The sequence below is a fragment of the Scyliorhinus canicula genome, chromosome 15 (genome assembly GCF_902713615.1).
Source record: "Scyliorhinus canicula chromosome 15, sScyCan1.1, whole genome shotgun sequence".
NCBI lineage: Eukaryota > Metazoa > Chordata > Chondrichthyes > Carcharhiniformes > Scyliorhinidae > Scyliorhinus > Scyliorhinus canicula.
Window position 1 is genome coordinate 106535989 of NC_052160.1, and position 17110 is coordinate 106553098.

At 44.5% G+C, this 17110-nt stretch overlaps 1 protein-coding gene across 1 annotated transcript in view; it reads right to left on the reverse strand.

Annotated features, from left to right (window-relative positions):
* Positions 1-211: 211 nt before the first annotated feature.
* The window catches only part of LOC119979109 (immunoglobulin-like and fibronectin type III domain-containing protein 1), a 76368-nt gene continuing 59469 nt past the window's right edge, over positions 212-17110 (reverse strand). Inside the window, exons 19-22 of the mRNA XM_038821107.1 lie at positions 13315-13403; positions 13035-13227; positions 11609-11908; positions 212-1155 (exon numbers count right to left, since the gene is read on the reverse strand). Of these exons, the coding sequence (XP_038677035.1) occupies positions 821-1155; positions 11609-11908; positions 13035-13227; positions 13315-13403 (917 nt within the window). The 3' untranslated portion in view covers positions 212-820. The remainder of the gene's footprint in view (positions 1156-11608; positions 11909-13034; positions 13228-13314; positions 13404-17110) is intronic.

Below are 17110 nucleotides of genomic sequence, written 5' to 3' on the forward strand. Positions count from 1 at the left end.
TTTGATTTTCTAATTTTCCATACAACTGAGCACCACCCGCCCCCAACTATTAAAACCATGAGTTAACAATGGGAAAAAACCCAGCAATGCTACATCAATCATTTTTCTTTAAGATACACAAATCCACCATGAAAGAGTGAAGGAGAAAATATATATTCTCTTGTCATATAATCTCAGAAAAATCTAGGATTGATTGAACAAAAGTGGCAGGAACTTCGAGGTTTTCGGGAGAATAGAGTATACAAAGTTATTTGCACCTCAAACTAATTTGCGAAGTGGCAGGTAAATAATAGTACAAACATATCTGCAAGGCCAGTGTCTTTCAGTATCAGCGAGCAGTATTATTGTTTCAAATCAATCATTGCATTACAAATACATTACTCTACTCCAGTGCAGAGTGAACTGAGTTTGTGAGTAGATTAATTGAGAGACAACTCAGCAGGCATGAAAAAACGTACTTTAGTTATCCGAGTACTCGACAGAGATTTATCAATAATTTTGAAGATTTCAATTCATTCCAAAATATTTCTACAGAACCTCTATCGATTGGAATGAAGTTGCAAATAAGCAGTGGGGTTTCTTCCATACTTAAAGCGAAATGAGTTGATCCATCAGAGTTCTCTTAATGCAATAAACCTCCATCCCCATGCCCCCACGCCGCCATAGAATTCCCCCAACTGAATGAATTTAGCTATCATCTCAGGGTTCCATCATCAGCCAAAAATCAGCATTTGAATCCAGTGAGACAATGAGACAAACATCTTCTCTTCCACATTCCCAAGTCAGTTCTTAAACAGAGATTAAGAATTCTGAAACGCCTCTAATTACCTCTAACCACTAATCTGGTTGAGGTCATAGCTCTTCCAACTGAATTCTCTGCAATGGCTGTATATTCTCCATTTTCCTTTGAGCTTGCTCCAAAAATGTAAAGGGAACAAACTCCATAGACGTTTGTTGACCAGAAGTTTGCAGTATCCGTGATAGCTATATTATCTTTGAGCCAAGTCACTTCAGGTCGAGGACATCCTTTGACGGCACAGGTCATGTTAATGTCACATCCACTGGGTGTAAAGTGAGTCTTTAACTTTGCAATGAATTCAGGGGCACTCATATTATTCTGAGCCTTGTAGTTTGGCAATTTTAAAGTAAATGGTTCTGTAAAAAGAAACAGAACAATAGATTAGTAACTGTTAAATGGTAATTCCTTGAATTATTTCAAAAATTGTACGTTCTACCTACATTGCATGGTATGGTCTGTGCACAGGCGAAGTTCGCACATATGCATAAAAAAACATTGACATCATCAGGCTTGCACCCTTATTTGCAAGTACCCATTCCGCAGATGCCAAACGTCATCACCGACCATAATGCGGCATCGTTGAAAACTTCTGCTTCCCACTAATTGCGCCAGTGTTTAATCGCTTCTCCGCTCTCCTTTCGCTACATCCCCCTGCTGCTCTCTACACTGCTTCCCCTCCAGCTCCCTTCTTTGCTCCCCATGGCACCCTTTGCTGCTTCTCTCCATTCGCCTTGCTGCTTCCTTCCGATCCCTTTGCTGCTTTCCCTCCTGTGGTGAATGAAGGGTAAGTGAGTGAGCAGGGGCGGTGGGGGGGAGGGGTAGAGAAGGAAGAAGAAGCAAAGGGAGTAGGCGAGGCAATGAAGGAAGTGAGGAAAAGCAGGGAAAGTAGCAAAGAGATTGGGAGGGGAAGTGGCAAAACGAGGGGGGTGTTGTGTTTTTCCACTGTACTTCAGACAATGTAATAATAATAATCTTTATTGTTACAAATATGCTCACATTAACAATGCAAGCAAGTTACTGTGAAAAGCCCCTAGTCGCCACATTCCGGCAGATGTTCGGGTACAGAGGGAGAATTCAGAATTCTCAGCTGGTACAGGAATTGAACCGCGCTGCTGGCCTTGTTCTGCATCACAAACCAGCTGTCTAGCCCACTGAGCTAAACAACCAATGTAGGCAGCTGTCTGGGACATCACAGGCAGTGGAATCATAGGCACTGACACTGGATGTGTACATGCGCAGGAAGTGCACCCTCTGTGCTTTTGGTGTCAACAAATGCAGCCTAAATCAGTGACATTAACTTTTTTGAACAATATTAACATTGAAACACTTTTCTTTCTCCAAATTATGCTGTTTTTATAGGCTAAATGTTGCCAGTTCTCATGCAACAGCACAAAGTACCTCCTATGTCAGACACAAAATGGTGTGCTACAAAATGATATTTCAGATCAGACAGTCATAATAATGTGCCTAGAGAATGCAAAGATTGGAGATTGCCATCCTGCAAGCAAAGCATCGTGGCTGGAAACCATTTGTGGGGACAAAATGCATGAATATTATTGATAAATTGTAATACCTTTGCACAGAATAATGTACATGCTACATGTCTACACAGGTTTGGAGGATGACAATGAGATGTTTTTTGATTTGAGGAACCTGGTCCTGATACAGGCCACGGTTTTCCCTATTCTAACTGTCATGTTTGAAGTACGAAATTCTTCAATTTTTTACTAGTTGAGTTTTCTCAAAAGGAGCCTGACTAACAGAAACCTGCAGGCAACAAGGCACTTCACAGTTACTGGGTCAAAATCCTGGAACTCTCTTCCTAACAGCACTGTGTACCGACACCGCACGGATTGCAGGGGTTCGAGAAGGCAGTTCAAGCACAATTAGGGACGGACAATAAATGCTGACTGAGCTAGCAATGCCCACATCCCGCGAAAGAATTTAAAGAATCAAGGATTTTCTTGAAATAATGCTTATTTTGTGACTTGAATTAGCCAAGGAAAGGCAAAATGTGTCAGTCAATTTTCAGAAAGCTGTATATTATTTACAGATCCATGGTGCTAGGACCAAAACATTTTGCTTTGGCTTATCTTCTGGGAGCAGCGGCAGCGGACCTATGGGGGATACCTCTACTTGGGCAGAGGATAAATATGGCATGATTCCATAAGATTAACAAGGTGAATAAGATTAACAAGGTAAATGGGTGGCTCAAAGTTTGGTGTAGGAGAAATGGGTTCAAATTCATGGGGCATTGGCACCAGCACTGGGGAAGAAGGGAGTTGTTCCGAATCATGATTCATGATTCACCTGAATCATGCTGGGACCAGAGTGCTGGCAAATTGCAAAACTAGGACTATAAATAGGGCTTTAAATGAAATAATGGGGAGGAGGGTTCAGTTGTATGGTGTCATTAGAAAATTTAATTTAATGGAGAAAGTAGGGGTGCAGGTTAATGATGGGGTGGATTGTTACCAGAAAATACAATGAAGGGACAGCACGCGTGAACGTCATATTGCACCAAGGAATCAACAAGAGTAGGGTAATTTGGTAATAGAAGTAACTTAAAGGTTTGTATGTGATGCATGAAGCATTCGGTACAAAATTAATGGGCGCGATTTAGCAGAAATGAAACAGAGTTCCGTGCCGGATGTTCCCCGGCACTGGCAGTGCTGAAAATGACCCCGCTATTAAATGGGACTCGCCTTCATTTCGGGGTCTCTGCGAAGAACGCTCCTTAGTCCCATTTCCTGCATTTAGTCCCATAGTCGCACTTAATCTCATTTCCTGCACTGATGAGCTCCACTCACCAGTACAGGAAAAGACTGAGGCACCGTTTTAAAAATGGAACCCCGATGTCTACACCTTCCCCCTCGGCCTCCGGACCTACCCAGTACCCCAACTTATCTGTAAAGGGGTCATCAAGCCTCCTCGTATCCCACCTCATAAGGACAGGGCACCCCCAGGCCCGATCCCCAGAGTGGGCAAAATGCCTTCCTGGCACCTTGTCACTGACAGGGTGCTTACGTGACATGCCAGGGTGCCAGGCTGGCAGCGACACAGTTCCCTGGGTGGCATTGCAGGTGCCAAGGTACCACCCTACCCAGACTCCATGGAGGGGCCCCCGAACATCTGGTAGACCCCCCCCGCCGCCACACATCTGATCCACGTTGGTGGAGACGAGTGCTAAATGGTGCTTGTTCTGGGTCTCCGAGCCATGGGGGTTACATCCTGCACCTTGGGGAGAGCATATTGAAGTGTGCCTGACTGCACACTTGCCCATTATAGGTGGGATCCAGATCGTGACGCCTCATGAGATATCATTGCGATCTCTACCCTTGCGAGGTAAATGAGGCCGGAAAATACTACGAGAGGCCGCTCATGTCCTGAGTCGGTTGCGACGAGTCCGGAGGTTCGTGACAAATGAGTTAACAATACAAATAGAGATAAAGACATATGGTTTGGTTGCAATTACTGAGACCTGGAGCCAGATTCTCACCAAAAATTTCTAAGTTAATTTGTGGCGGTTTTTCAGGGAATTTCCCACTGACTCTACCGGCGAGTTCCCCACCGCTATTCAATGACACCGAGTCACTTTTTTGGGCCCTGGGGAGTTTCTCTGGTTGAGCTCACACTTCAAATTTCTTTTTAGTTCCGGGGAGCTGAACCCCGAGGTCCGGTGCCCTGTGAGCTTGTGGGTCTCTCACAGCCCCCATCTATGGGCACTGTCACCCCACTCACATGGACACTACCCCGCACCTCCCAAGTGAGGACACCCCACTATGGGGTTCCTGGAGATCCACCCTCTTCATGCCACCCCCTTCCTTCTAGGACTCCTACCCATCACCCACCCAAACTCCCAGAGGCCCCTCCTTGCCTGCCCCACCTTTCAAACCCCCTGTCACCCTCATTTCATGGTCATAGCCCCCCTTGTCCACTGACCCTTGGCACTGCCAGCCTGGCACCCAGACAGTCCTCCTCCTCGCTTGGCAGTGTCATCTGTGCACCTTGGCAGTGCCAGGGTGGCAGTGCCAAGGTGCTAGCTGGGCAGTAGCAAGGTGCCCACATTCCAGGGGGAGGGGCAGGGAGCCTCTCTGCGCTTATCTTGACCACGTTTGTGTGGACTAGCACTGATCAGCAACCAGCTGCATCCTCCCTGGGGAGACCGAAGAATCAAGGTGGTCGCTGGATCCCGCGCAGGTAGGTCATGTGGTGAATGTATTACTGCTACTATTCACCATTGTATTGCATTACACTGTTTTGTATTATGTTGATGTCCTTGTGGGCTCTGCCTATGGCTCCGCCCCCTCGGGGGAGGTGTATAGATCTGCAGCCTGTAAGCAGCTCTCAGTACAGAGCAGTCGCAGGCAGGCACAGATCTAGCTGATTAAAACCACTGTTCACTTCTACTCATCGTCTCGTGTGAATTGATGGTCGCATAAGGTCGTAAGTAGGTTTGGGGCGGGGTTCTGAATCCAACATCTTGCGGGACTCCGGAGAATCTCGCAATGCGTGGAGCCTGTCGGGAGGCTTGCTGGAGGCCTTGCCGGCATGCACCACGTCATGCGAGAGCCCAGCGAGGCAGGAGATTTGTGCCCATGGTTACAAGGAGACGAGGTCTGGGTATTGAATATCCAAGGGTACTCAATATTTTCGAAGGATGGACAGAAAGGAAAACGAAGGATGGCAATTAAGAGTCAACCACATTGCTGCGGGTCTGGAGTCACATTTAGGCCAGACCAGTTAAGGACGGCAGATTTCCTTCCCTAAAGGGCATTAGTGAAGCAGATGGATTTTTATGACAATTGGCATTGGTCTAATGGTCATCAGGAGACTTTTAATTCCAGATTTTTATTGAATTCAAATTCCACCATCTGCCCTGGCAGGATTTGAACCCAGGTCCCCAGAGCATTACCCTGGGTTTCTGGTTTACTCGCCCAGTGACAATACCACTATGCCACTGCCTCCCTAGCTTTGCTGGTAAAGGAAGGGATCAGCGCTATAGTCATGAATAATACACATATAGACTGGATAAATCGGATTGGGAAGGGTTACTGATGTACAGTCAATTACCACGAGACGAGAATGGTGAAACAATCGAGGCTTTATTGCACAAGATGTGCCTCCTGCAACTGAACCAGAATGGAAGCAGCGTGGGAGAGCACACACTTTTATATGCCACCTGCTGGGAGGAGCCAGCAGGCAGGGATTTACTGTAGTACCTGTAATATACGGGCAGTGTCGTAATACATACAATATATCACTCGTGGTGTTCACCACTGTAACATAGAACTTAGAAAAATACAGCACAGAACAGGCCCTTCGGCCCACGATGTTGTGCCGAACTTTTGTCCCAGATTAAGAACAAATTAATCTATACCCCATCATTCTATCGTACTCCATGTACCTATCCAATAGCCGCTTGAAGGTCGCAAATGTTTCCGACTCAACTACTTCCACAGGCAATGCATTCCATGCCCCCACTATTCTCTGGGTAAAGAACCTTCCTCTGACTTTCCCCCTATATCTTTCACCGTTCACCTTAAATTTATGTCCCCTTGTACTGGTTTGTTCCACCCGGGAAAAAGTCTCTGACTGTCTACTCTATCTATTAGATCATCTTATAAACCTCTATCAAGTCGCCCCTCATCCTTCTCCGTTCTAATGAGAAAAGGCTTAGCACGCTCAATCTTTTCTCGTAAGACCTACTCTCCATTGCAGGCAAAATCCTGGTAAATCTCCTTTGCACCTTTTCCAAAGCTTCCACATCCTTCCTAAAATGAGGCGTCCAGAACTGCACACAGTACTCCAAATGTGGCATACCAAGGTTTTGTACAGCTGCATCATCACCTCACGGCTCTGAAATTCAATCCCTCTGCTAATGAACGCTAGCACACCATAGGCCTTCTTCACAGCTCTATCCACTTGAGTGGCAACTTTCAAAGATCTATGAACATAGACTGCCTTCTCCCATATCCCTTGATCCCTTTAGTCCCAAGTTCTATATGTAACTCCTTCTTGAAATTACGAAACATTTTGGCCTCAACTACTACTGTGGCAATTAATTCCACAAATTCACAATCTTTGGGTGAAGAAATTTCTCCTCACCTCAGTCCTCAAAGGTTTACCCCTTATCCTCAAACAATGACCGCTAATTCTGTACTCCCTCACCATTGGAAACATTCTTTCTTGATCTACCCCATCTAATCTTTACAATGTCTATGAGATTCCCTCTTGCTCTTCTCAACTCCAATGGAATATAATCCTTCCAATTTAGTCTCTCCTCATATGACAGTCCCGCCATCCCAGGAATCAGCTTGATAAATCTTTGCTCCCTCCATAACAAGAACATCCTTCCTCAAATAAGGATCCTAAAATTTCACACAATACTCCAGGTGTAGCCTCACCAATACCCTATACAATTGCAGTAAAACATCCCTATTCCTGTACTCAAATCCTCTCGCTATGAAGGCCAACATACCAGTTTCATTCTTTACTGACTGCTGTACCTGCATGATTTCTTTCAGTGACTGATGCACAAGGACACAAAGGTCTCACTGAGTATCCACTTCTTGTAATTTGCACCCATTCAAATAATAACCTATTTCCCAGTTTTTGCTGCCGAAGCGGATAACCTCACATTTATCCACATTATACTGCACCCACCATGCATATATCCACTCACTCAGCCTATCCAAATCCCACTGAAGCATCTCTGCATCCTCCTCTTTCTGCATCCACCATTCCATCCTAGCTCTGGCACGATTCAATGGACTTCAAACTAAATCCATTGTCAGGTGCGTTTAGCAGAGTGTTTCTCATCCGGGCTGCAGCACCAAGAAACACCCGCCATTCAAACGCACTTTACCATTTGTTTTGACCCCGGGGAGTTTCTCTCTGCCGAGACCGCACTTAGAATAATTTCTGGCTGGTTCCCATTCCCCCGACACTTTATTGACTCCCTTCACCCCACAAGCTTAGGCCTGTGGGAACCCATTATGTGGAATATTGTGAGCAGTTTTGGGCCCTGTATCTAAGTAAGGATGTGCTGGCCTTGGAAAGGGTCCAGATGAGGTTCACAAGAATGATCCCTGGAATGAAGAACTTGTCGTATGAGGAACGGTTGAGGACTCTGGGTGTGTACTCGTTGGAGTTTAGAAGGATGAGAGGGGATCTTATTGAAACTTACAAGATACTGCGAGGCCTGGATCGAGTGGACGTGGAGAGAATGTTTCCACTTGCAGGAAAAACTAGAACCAGAGGACACCATCTCAGACTAAAGCGACGATTCTTTAAAACAGAGATGAGGAGGAATTTCTTCAGCCAGAGGGTGGTGAATCTGTGGAACTCTTTGCCGCAGAAGGCTGTGGTGGCCAATTTATGGAGTGTCTTTAAGATAGAGATAGATAGGTTCTTGATTAATAAGGGAATCAGGGGTTATGGGGAGAAGGCAGGAGAATGGGGATGAGAAAATATCAGCCATGATTGAATGGCAGAGCAGACTCGATGAGCCAAGTGGCCTAATTCTGCTCCTGTGTCTTATGGTCTTAACCCCCTCTTGCCCCCCTCTAATTGGCAAGCCCTCACCCCCGGCCCAACCTCTAGCACTACCAGCCTGGCGCCCTGCACACTAGCACTGCCATCCTGACACCCTATCAGTGCCAATGTGCCAATGGAGTGACAGAGTGACACCCTATGGGTCTCCAATAGCATGGGAGAACCCCTCCCCCCCACAGGTGCTGTTACACCTGGACCACATTTATATAGTGTCCTGGTGAGGTCTCACTGTCGCGGCCATTGAGTACCAGGCACCGGGTAAATCTGGGTATTTCAATGAGCCAATAGACTCTTTTAAACATTCACATCTGGATCTCACCCAGCAAGGGAAAGATCCAGATTGCACCAGGGGAGTGAGTCGAGTGACTCGCGATTGGCTTGGCACCCGGCGTTCAGCGAAATCTGGGGCTCTCACCCAATTCATCAATTGCGTTCGGCTCTGTGCTGGGCGCAACAGGGTCGCTGAATCGCACCGAGAGAAAATTCAGTTCATTGAAACAGGTAGAGGATATATTTCAGCAGAAGACACTGTTTATATGTAAGACGGACCAAATTGCATGTTACCTGACACTTTTCAATACCAGTTTGGACCACTCTGTTAGTTGATCTCACCAGTTATCACCAATTGTCAAATGAAACTTGAGGGAGAGTTCATTGAATGTATTAGAGATTGTTTCTTGGAGCGATATGTTGTGGAACCAACCAGGGAGAAGGGTATTGTGCACTGAGGAGGGATTAATTAATGAACTCATAGTTCAGGATCCTCTAGGGAAGAGTGATCATAGCATAATAGAATTTCAAATTCAGGTTGAGGGCACAAAACTGGAGTCCACACTGGTGTTCCGGAGTTAAACAAAAGTCATTATGTCAGCATGAGGGCAGATTTGGCCCTAGTAGACTGGGCAGAAAGACTAAAAGGTAGGACAGTTGATGAGCAGTGGCAGTTTGTAAGGACATATTCAATGCCCCCCAACTAAAATATATTCCAGACAGGAAGAAAGCCTGTAAGAGGGGAAAAAAACATTCATGGCTATGCAAGGAAATTAAAAATAGCATAAAACTAAGGCATACCATATTGCAAAGATCAGTGGCAGGTTAGAAGATTGGGAAACTTTTAAAGATCAACACAGGGTTACTGAATAAGTAATAGAAAGAGCAAAGATAAATTATGAAAGAAAATTAGTGCAAAATATAAGAAAGGATAGCAAAAGCTTCTGTACGTATATAAAAGGGCAGAAATTAGCTAAAGTAAATGTTGGTCCCTTGGACCAGGGAGTTAATAATGGGGAACACAGAAATGATGGAGATGCTAAATTGATAATTTGCCTCAGTTTTCAATGTGGAGGACACAAGTACCAACCCAATGGTAACAGGTAATGCAGAGGTAATGGGAAGGGAGGCTTTTAGAACAATCATCGTCAATTATGAAAAAGTGCAAAACAAACTATTGGGATTCAAGGCAGACAAGGCCTGATGGCCTACACCCGAGGGTCATAAAGGAAGTGGGAGCAAAAATAGTGGATCCAGTAGTTATAATATTCCAAAATACTTGGATGCAGGAAAGGTTCCAGTGGATTGGAAAAATGGTAATGTAGCGCCCTTAGTCAAAGAGGGAGGGAGGCAGAAAGTAGGAAACAATAGACCAGTTATTTTAACAATTGTTGTTGGGAAACTGTTAGAATCCATTATTAAGGAAGTAATAAAGGACATTTAGAAAGTCAAAACACAATCTATCAGAGTCAGCATGGTCTTATGAAGGACAAACTGTATTTGACAAATTTTCCAGACTTCTTTGAAGATGTAACAAGCCAAGTGGACAATGGACATCCTGTTGATGTAGCATATCTGAACTTCCGAGAAGGAATTTGATAAGTAGCTGCACAAAAAATTAATACACAAGATAAGGTTACATCGGTTTATGGCTAATTTATTAGCTTGGATAGAAGGCTGGGTAGCCAACAGAAGGCAGAGAGTTGAGATAAATGTGTCTTTTTCTGGTTGACAAGTTGTAACTAGTGAGGTACCACAGGGTTCGGTCCTCGAGCCCCAACTATTTACAATATGTATTAATGACTTGGATGTAGGGATAGAAGGTACTGTAGCTAAATTTTCAGATTATATAAAATAGATGGGATAGTAAGTTGAAATGAGAAAATAAGAAATTCACAAATGTATATTGATTGGTTAATGTTGATAGGATATTGATAAATATTGATTAGGTGAATGGGACAAAATTTGGTGTTTAGCGTGGATAAGTGTGCGCTTATCCATTTTGGTCAGAAAAATGGAAAGGTAACTTATTTGTAAATGGAGAGAAACTTCAAAATCTGGGTGTCCTTGTGCATCAATCACAGAAAACTAGTATGCAGATACAGCAGGTAATAAGGAAGGCAAATTAAATTTTGGCCTTTATAGCTAAAGGAATAGAGTATAAAACTAGGGAAGTGTTGCTGCAACTGTGCAAGGCATTGGTGAGACTGCACCTGGACTACTCTGTATAGCTTTGGTCCCCTTATTTGAGGAGGTATGTACTTACATTAGCGGCAGCTCAGAGGAGGTTGACTAGATTAATTCCAGAGATGACAGGTTAGTTTTATAAAGAGAAATTGAGCAGTTTAGGCCCTTAATCTTTTGAGTTTAGAAGAATAAGAGGAAATCTAATTGAGGCAAATAAGATGCGAAAAAGTATTGACAAGGTAGGCATAGATTGGTTGCTCCTTTTTTGGGGTAATCTAGGACGAGAAGTCATAGTTTTAGGATAAGGGGTAGCAGATTTAAAACAGAGATGAGAAAAATTACTTCTCTCAAAGAGGCGCAAATCTGGAATTCACGACTAGAGTGCAGTGGATGCCGGGACATTGAGTAAACTTAAGAGGATAGACAGATTTTTAATTAGTAATAGGTGGAAGAGTTATGGGGAACAGGTAGGAAAGTGGAGTTGACAGCGAGAGGAGAACAGCCATGATCATATTGAATGGCGAAGCAGGCTGGAGGGGCTGAATTGCCTGCTCCTGCTCCTAGTTCTTATGTTCTTTGTTCTGAATGGTTAACTCCTGAATTTTAAAATATAAATTAAAATGTAAACGATGGAGTAAGTTTCAAAAGATTTAGACAATGCTTTCTTACATATTTGTATTGAATTGATCTCTCGATTATAATTTCATAACTAGTTCTTGTCTTCTTTATATTTGCAATTATTTATTTAAACAGTCAGACCTTGAGAAGTTAGCGACATTTAAAACAATTGCTTACCTCTTTGCTTTGAAATGCACCATGGCTCTCGCGTATCAGAAGATTCACTGCAGCCCATATCATTTTTCGCCAGAACCCTGAAATAGTAGTTACGTCCTGGAACAATATTTATGTCTGTAAATTTGTTGTTATAAATGTTTTCTCCCACTGTGTGCCAGGTCAGTCTGCTCGAATCTCTTTTCATAACAACATAACACACGTGATCATCGAGAGGTTCATCTTTGGACGGTTCCCAAGAAACTGTCACTGTGAAAGGGACATTTTCACCCAGTGTTACTGGACCTGGTGGTTTGGGAACATCTGCAAAATAATACATGCCAGAATTACATTAAAAAAGAGACTTTTAATCAAAATAAAAATTGGAATGTTCAAGATAATTACTCTCCAATAGCATTCTGCCACATGAACTACAAGTTATTCACATTTAGTTGAAACATAAAGTGGTATTGTCACTGGACTAGTAATCCAGAAACACGGGGTAATGCTGTGGGGACCTGGGTTCAAATCCCACCACGGTGGATGATGACATTTGAATTTGATGGAAAAGCTGGAATTTAAAGTCTAATGACTATGAAACCATTGATGATTGTTGTTAAAACAAAAAACATCTGGTTCACTAATGTTCTTTAGGGATGGATATCCTTACATGGTCTGGTTAGGCCTATGTGTGACTCCAAATCTCCTCACTATGTTAGTATAAACCTGCACCACAATTAAGTTCATTTTCTAATAATGTATGTCATCATTTTCTGTTCGTTTTCACAATAAGTCTCTTTAGGATTAATTCTAATTTTATATTAAATGATCTCAAGAAAGAAAACAAAGAAATATGTCAAGAATATTAGGAAAAGAGTAGGAATAATTTTCTGTCAATGTTCGGCGACTGGGTATTTTGAAAGCACTTTAACTTAATGTAGCAAATTATCTCCCTGCCTTGCAGCAAATCTACATCATTAGAATCTGTCTATAATCAGGAAACTATTTCCTTCTTGAAACGTTCCACAGGTTCTACATTCATGGTAGATCCCATCATTTTCGATCAGAGAAGCAATATGTGATCTCCATGTGATTTAAATAGATTATCTGGTCATTTGTTCAATTGTTGCATGCGAGACCTTTTGTGTAAAATTAGCGGTAGTGGCCATGTTTGCCTGCTGTAAAGTTCTTTGAGAAGCCCTGAGGATGGGACAAGATGGCAACTCAGTCACCACAATGCCTGATTGCATTGTGGTTTTAGAGACTATGCTGTGGGTTAACATTCTGTCAGAATTCCCCAGATGACAAGCAATTAATACATTCTAAACAAGCTCATTAGTTGTGAGCTGCCTTGCAACATCCCAAGATTGTGAAAGATGTCCTATAAGTGCAAAGTTTTTAAAATATAAAAGCAGGCTCTTCCAATTTTTATATGCAAATTTGAGATCACCTGTAACTCTTATCTCAAACCAAAATGATTCTTGCCCATAAAGATTCTTCAGTGTCACACAATAAATTCCAGAGTCAGATCTCTGGGAAACTGGAATAATAAGCTGAGTGTCATCGCTGGTACTGGTTACCATAGCTTGCTCTGAAAGCGGAAATCCATCTTTGAGCCAAACCACTTGAGGAGGAGGCGATGCCTAAAATGTACATAGAAAACCCAAGATTTAAACTTCTGTTGTATTTCAAATGCAGAAATGCATAAACCAATTTATGGAGGTCCTCACTTCAAATGGCATGCGGACTCGAATTGAATTTCCTTCTTTGATGACCATAAAACCTTTTATAGATCCATCCATAATAAATTTGGGACCCACTGAAATGTAATAAATAAATAAAATCATAATTTTGCAGAAAACAGAGGCAAATATAAGTTTGTAGAATTTTAAATATATCATCAGTATAAAAGGTAAGATAAAGTCGCCACAGACCCAGATGACCATAGACTGCTTTCCCCTTTGAGGGAGGGAGTTGACTGGTGGTAATTTAACCTGAGGATCACCACACCTCAGCGAGGGGCAAGGTTGAGAAGGCAGGCCTCATGAATAACTTCAGCCAGCACAGGAAATGAACCCGCGCTGCTGGCTTTGCTCTGCATCACGAGCCAGCTGTATAGCCAACTGAGCTAAACCGTCCCCCGTCTGGTTGCTACAATAATAGACAGTAAGGAATTCATTATAAAATATATATGTGGCTTTTGTTGGCTTTTATTTCATATGCAAATCTCTTGGTTCAGATTATATATAAAAGGCCCAGGTCAAAGACATCATAGGCGAGATTCTCCTTCCCGCTGCACCTGTTTTCTGGTGTAGCGCGTCCCCGCTGGCAGTAGGATTCTCCGTCCCGGCAGCTGGCCAATGGGGTTTCCCATTGTGGGCACCCCCGCACTGTTGGGAAATCCGCGAGCGTGAGTGCCCTGCCGGCGAAATGGAGGACCCCACCAATGAAGAATTCAATCCCTATTGTCCTGATCAACATTTATCCTTCAACCAAACATTTAAAGCAGCTTAGCTGCTCATTTGCTCCATTGCTGTGTGTGGAATATTACTTTACCACATTTGTCTATATATTGACAATGACCATACTTCAAAGATACTTTATTGACTGGGATGTCTGAGGATGTGAAAGGTACTGAGAAAGGAGCATTGCTTGATTTCTGGGAAATGAAATGGGGAAATTAAGAGCGGCACAGTGGCACAGTGGTTAGCACTGCTGCCTCACAGCACCAGGGACCCGGGATCGATTCCAGCCTTGGGTGACTGCCTGTGTGGAGTTTGCATGTTCTACCTGTGTCTGCGTGGGTTTCCTCCAGGTGCCCCAGTTTCCTCCCACAGTTCAAAGATGTGCAGGTTAGGTGGATTGGCCAGATCAATGCACTGGGTTACGGGCTCGGGCAGGGATTTTGGCCCAGTTAGAGTGCTCTTTCCGAGAGCCAGTGCAGGCTCGATGGCCAAAAGGTCTCCTTCTGCACTGTTGAGATGATTCTAATTAAAGTGAGAAATAGGTAGAAAATTGGAAAATAGTGACCACAATATAATTAGGGCTGGAATATTTTGGAGAGTCAGGAGGGGACACATCCCGACCGACTCTGACTGTTCTGTAGTCATTTCACATGCAAATGAGTGTCAGTTGGCTACGGGCGGAACTTGCATCCCTCACTCAGTAGGCAGTCTCACCTTAGAGAGCTGCCAGACAATCTGATCGGTCCCTGCAATGACAGGAGCAGCAGTGGACTGAAGAGGAAGTGCTTCAACGTGTCGGCTCCTGAGTCCTAGGACCGGATGGCAAGGTAGGTTTTGTGGGTCCTCGGGTGGGGAATGCCTGTGGGGGGTGGGGGGTGGAAATTAGGTATTTGAGGACAGGGTTAGGGATGCCCCTTGTGTGAAATTGCTGTGAAGTCGGAGTACGCAGGAGCCCAAAGGGAAAACCTTCCTTCAATTTCCACATCCTTTAAGGTATGCGGAATAGTCAAAGTAAGGGACCATCCCTCAAAATTGGGACAGTTGCTCACTTTTAGGTCAACATCTCAGTACAATGATGAAGCTGATACATTTGCAACCAGCTTCTGCTAGAAGTGCAGAATGGATGATCCATTTGCACCTCCTCTTGAAGTCCCCATCATCACAGATGATTCATTTCATGTGATATCAGAAAATGGCTTAAGGCCTTGGATATCGCAAAGGCTATGGGTCCTGGCAACATTCTGCCAATAGTTCTGAAGACTTTGCTCCACAACTAGCCGCATCCCCATCCAAGCTATTTCAGTAAAGCTACAACAGTGGGATCTACCCAGCAATGTGGAAAATAGCCCAGATATGGGCCAGGATTCTCTGAGTCTCTGCACTGCAATTGCACATGGCGCGGGGGCGGAGAATAGGGTGTCGCACCCATGACGACTTTGCGGGATTCTCCGGTGACTGGAGAATTTCCGCCAGCCGCACGCACGGGATCGATGTGCCACTGGTCGGGGGCCGTTGAAAGAGGCCCCCGCGGCAATTCTCCGCGGTCCACCGGCTGACTTGCCGCCAGCGTGGTTCTCATATGGTTCCACCCGGCGGAAGCGTGATGTCGCGGCTGCAGTAGCCACCCTGGCGGGGGGGAGGGGTGTGGGGGGGGGGGGGGGGAGCGGGGGGTTCAGACTCTGGGGGGCACCTCCACGATGACCAGGCACACAATCAGGAGCCACCACATGCGTGGATCCGCAGCCGGAAGTGTAGGGCCCCGTATCGGCAGCAGGAGCTGCGCAGCAGGAGTGATTTGTGCCCGTTTTCTGGCGGGCATGGGGATATAGCCCCATTATTGGAGAATCCCGGCCCTGACCTGTACACAAACAGAACAAATCAAAACCGACCAGTTATGAACTTCACCAGTCTATAATCAGTCATCAGAAAAATGATTGAAGGGGGTCATTGACATTGCTATCAAATGCCATTTACTCAGCAAAACCTGTTCACTGTGCTCAGTTTTGGTTCAGCCAGGGACACTCAGCTCCTGACATTATTACAGCTTTGCTCCAACATACACAAGAGAACTGAACTCAAGAGGTGAGGTGAGATGAGGTGAGAGTGACTGTCGTTGACATCAAGGTAGCATTTAACTGAGTGTGGCATCAAGGAGCTCTAGCAAAACTGAGGTCAATAGGAATTGGGGAAAACTCTTCACTTGCTGGAGTCATACGTAGCTGTGATTTCTGGATTCCTCAGGATAGTGTCCAAGGACCAACCATTTTCAGCTGCTTCAGCAATGACCTTCCCTCCATCATAAGACCAGAATTGAGGATGTTTGCTGATGATTGCACAATGTTCAACACCATTTGCCACTCTTCGGTTCAGAAGCAGTTTGTGTCTATATCCAGCAAGACCTGGACAACGTTCATGCTTGGGCTGATAAATGGCAAGTAACATTCATACCTCACAGTGCCAGGCAATAACCATCACCAACAAAAGAGAATCTAATCATCTCCCCATGACATTCAATGACGTTGCCATCACTGAATCCCCCTGCCATCAACATTATGTGGGTTACCACTGACCATAAACTGAATTGGACCAGCCATATAAATACTGTGGTAACAAGAGCAGGTCAGACACTAGTAATTCTGCCGTGAATCGCCTGTTGACCCACTAAAGCCTGTCCACCATTTACAAGGCACAAGTAAGGAGTGTGATGGAATACTCTCCACCCACCTGGATGAGTGCAGCCCAGACAATACTCAAGAATCTCAACACCATCTAAGAGAAAGCTTGACTGGCACCCTATACACCACCATGTTCAATCCCACCATCACCGGTGGCGAGTGACAGCAGCGTGTACCATATACAAGATGCATTGCAGCAATTCACCAAATTTGATAGCACCTTCCAAACCCACAACCTCTACCACTTGGAAGGACAAGCGCAGCAGATGCATGGGACCAGCACCACCTGCAAGATCCCCTCTAAGTCACATACCATCCCCATGATATCACTGTTCCTTTGCCGTTGCTGGGTCAAAATCCTGGAAATCTGCAACAACAATATGGAT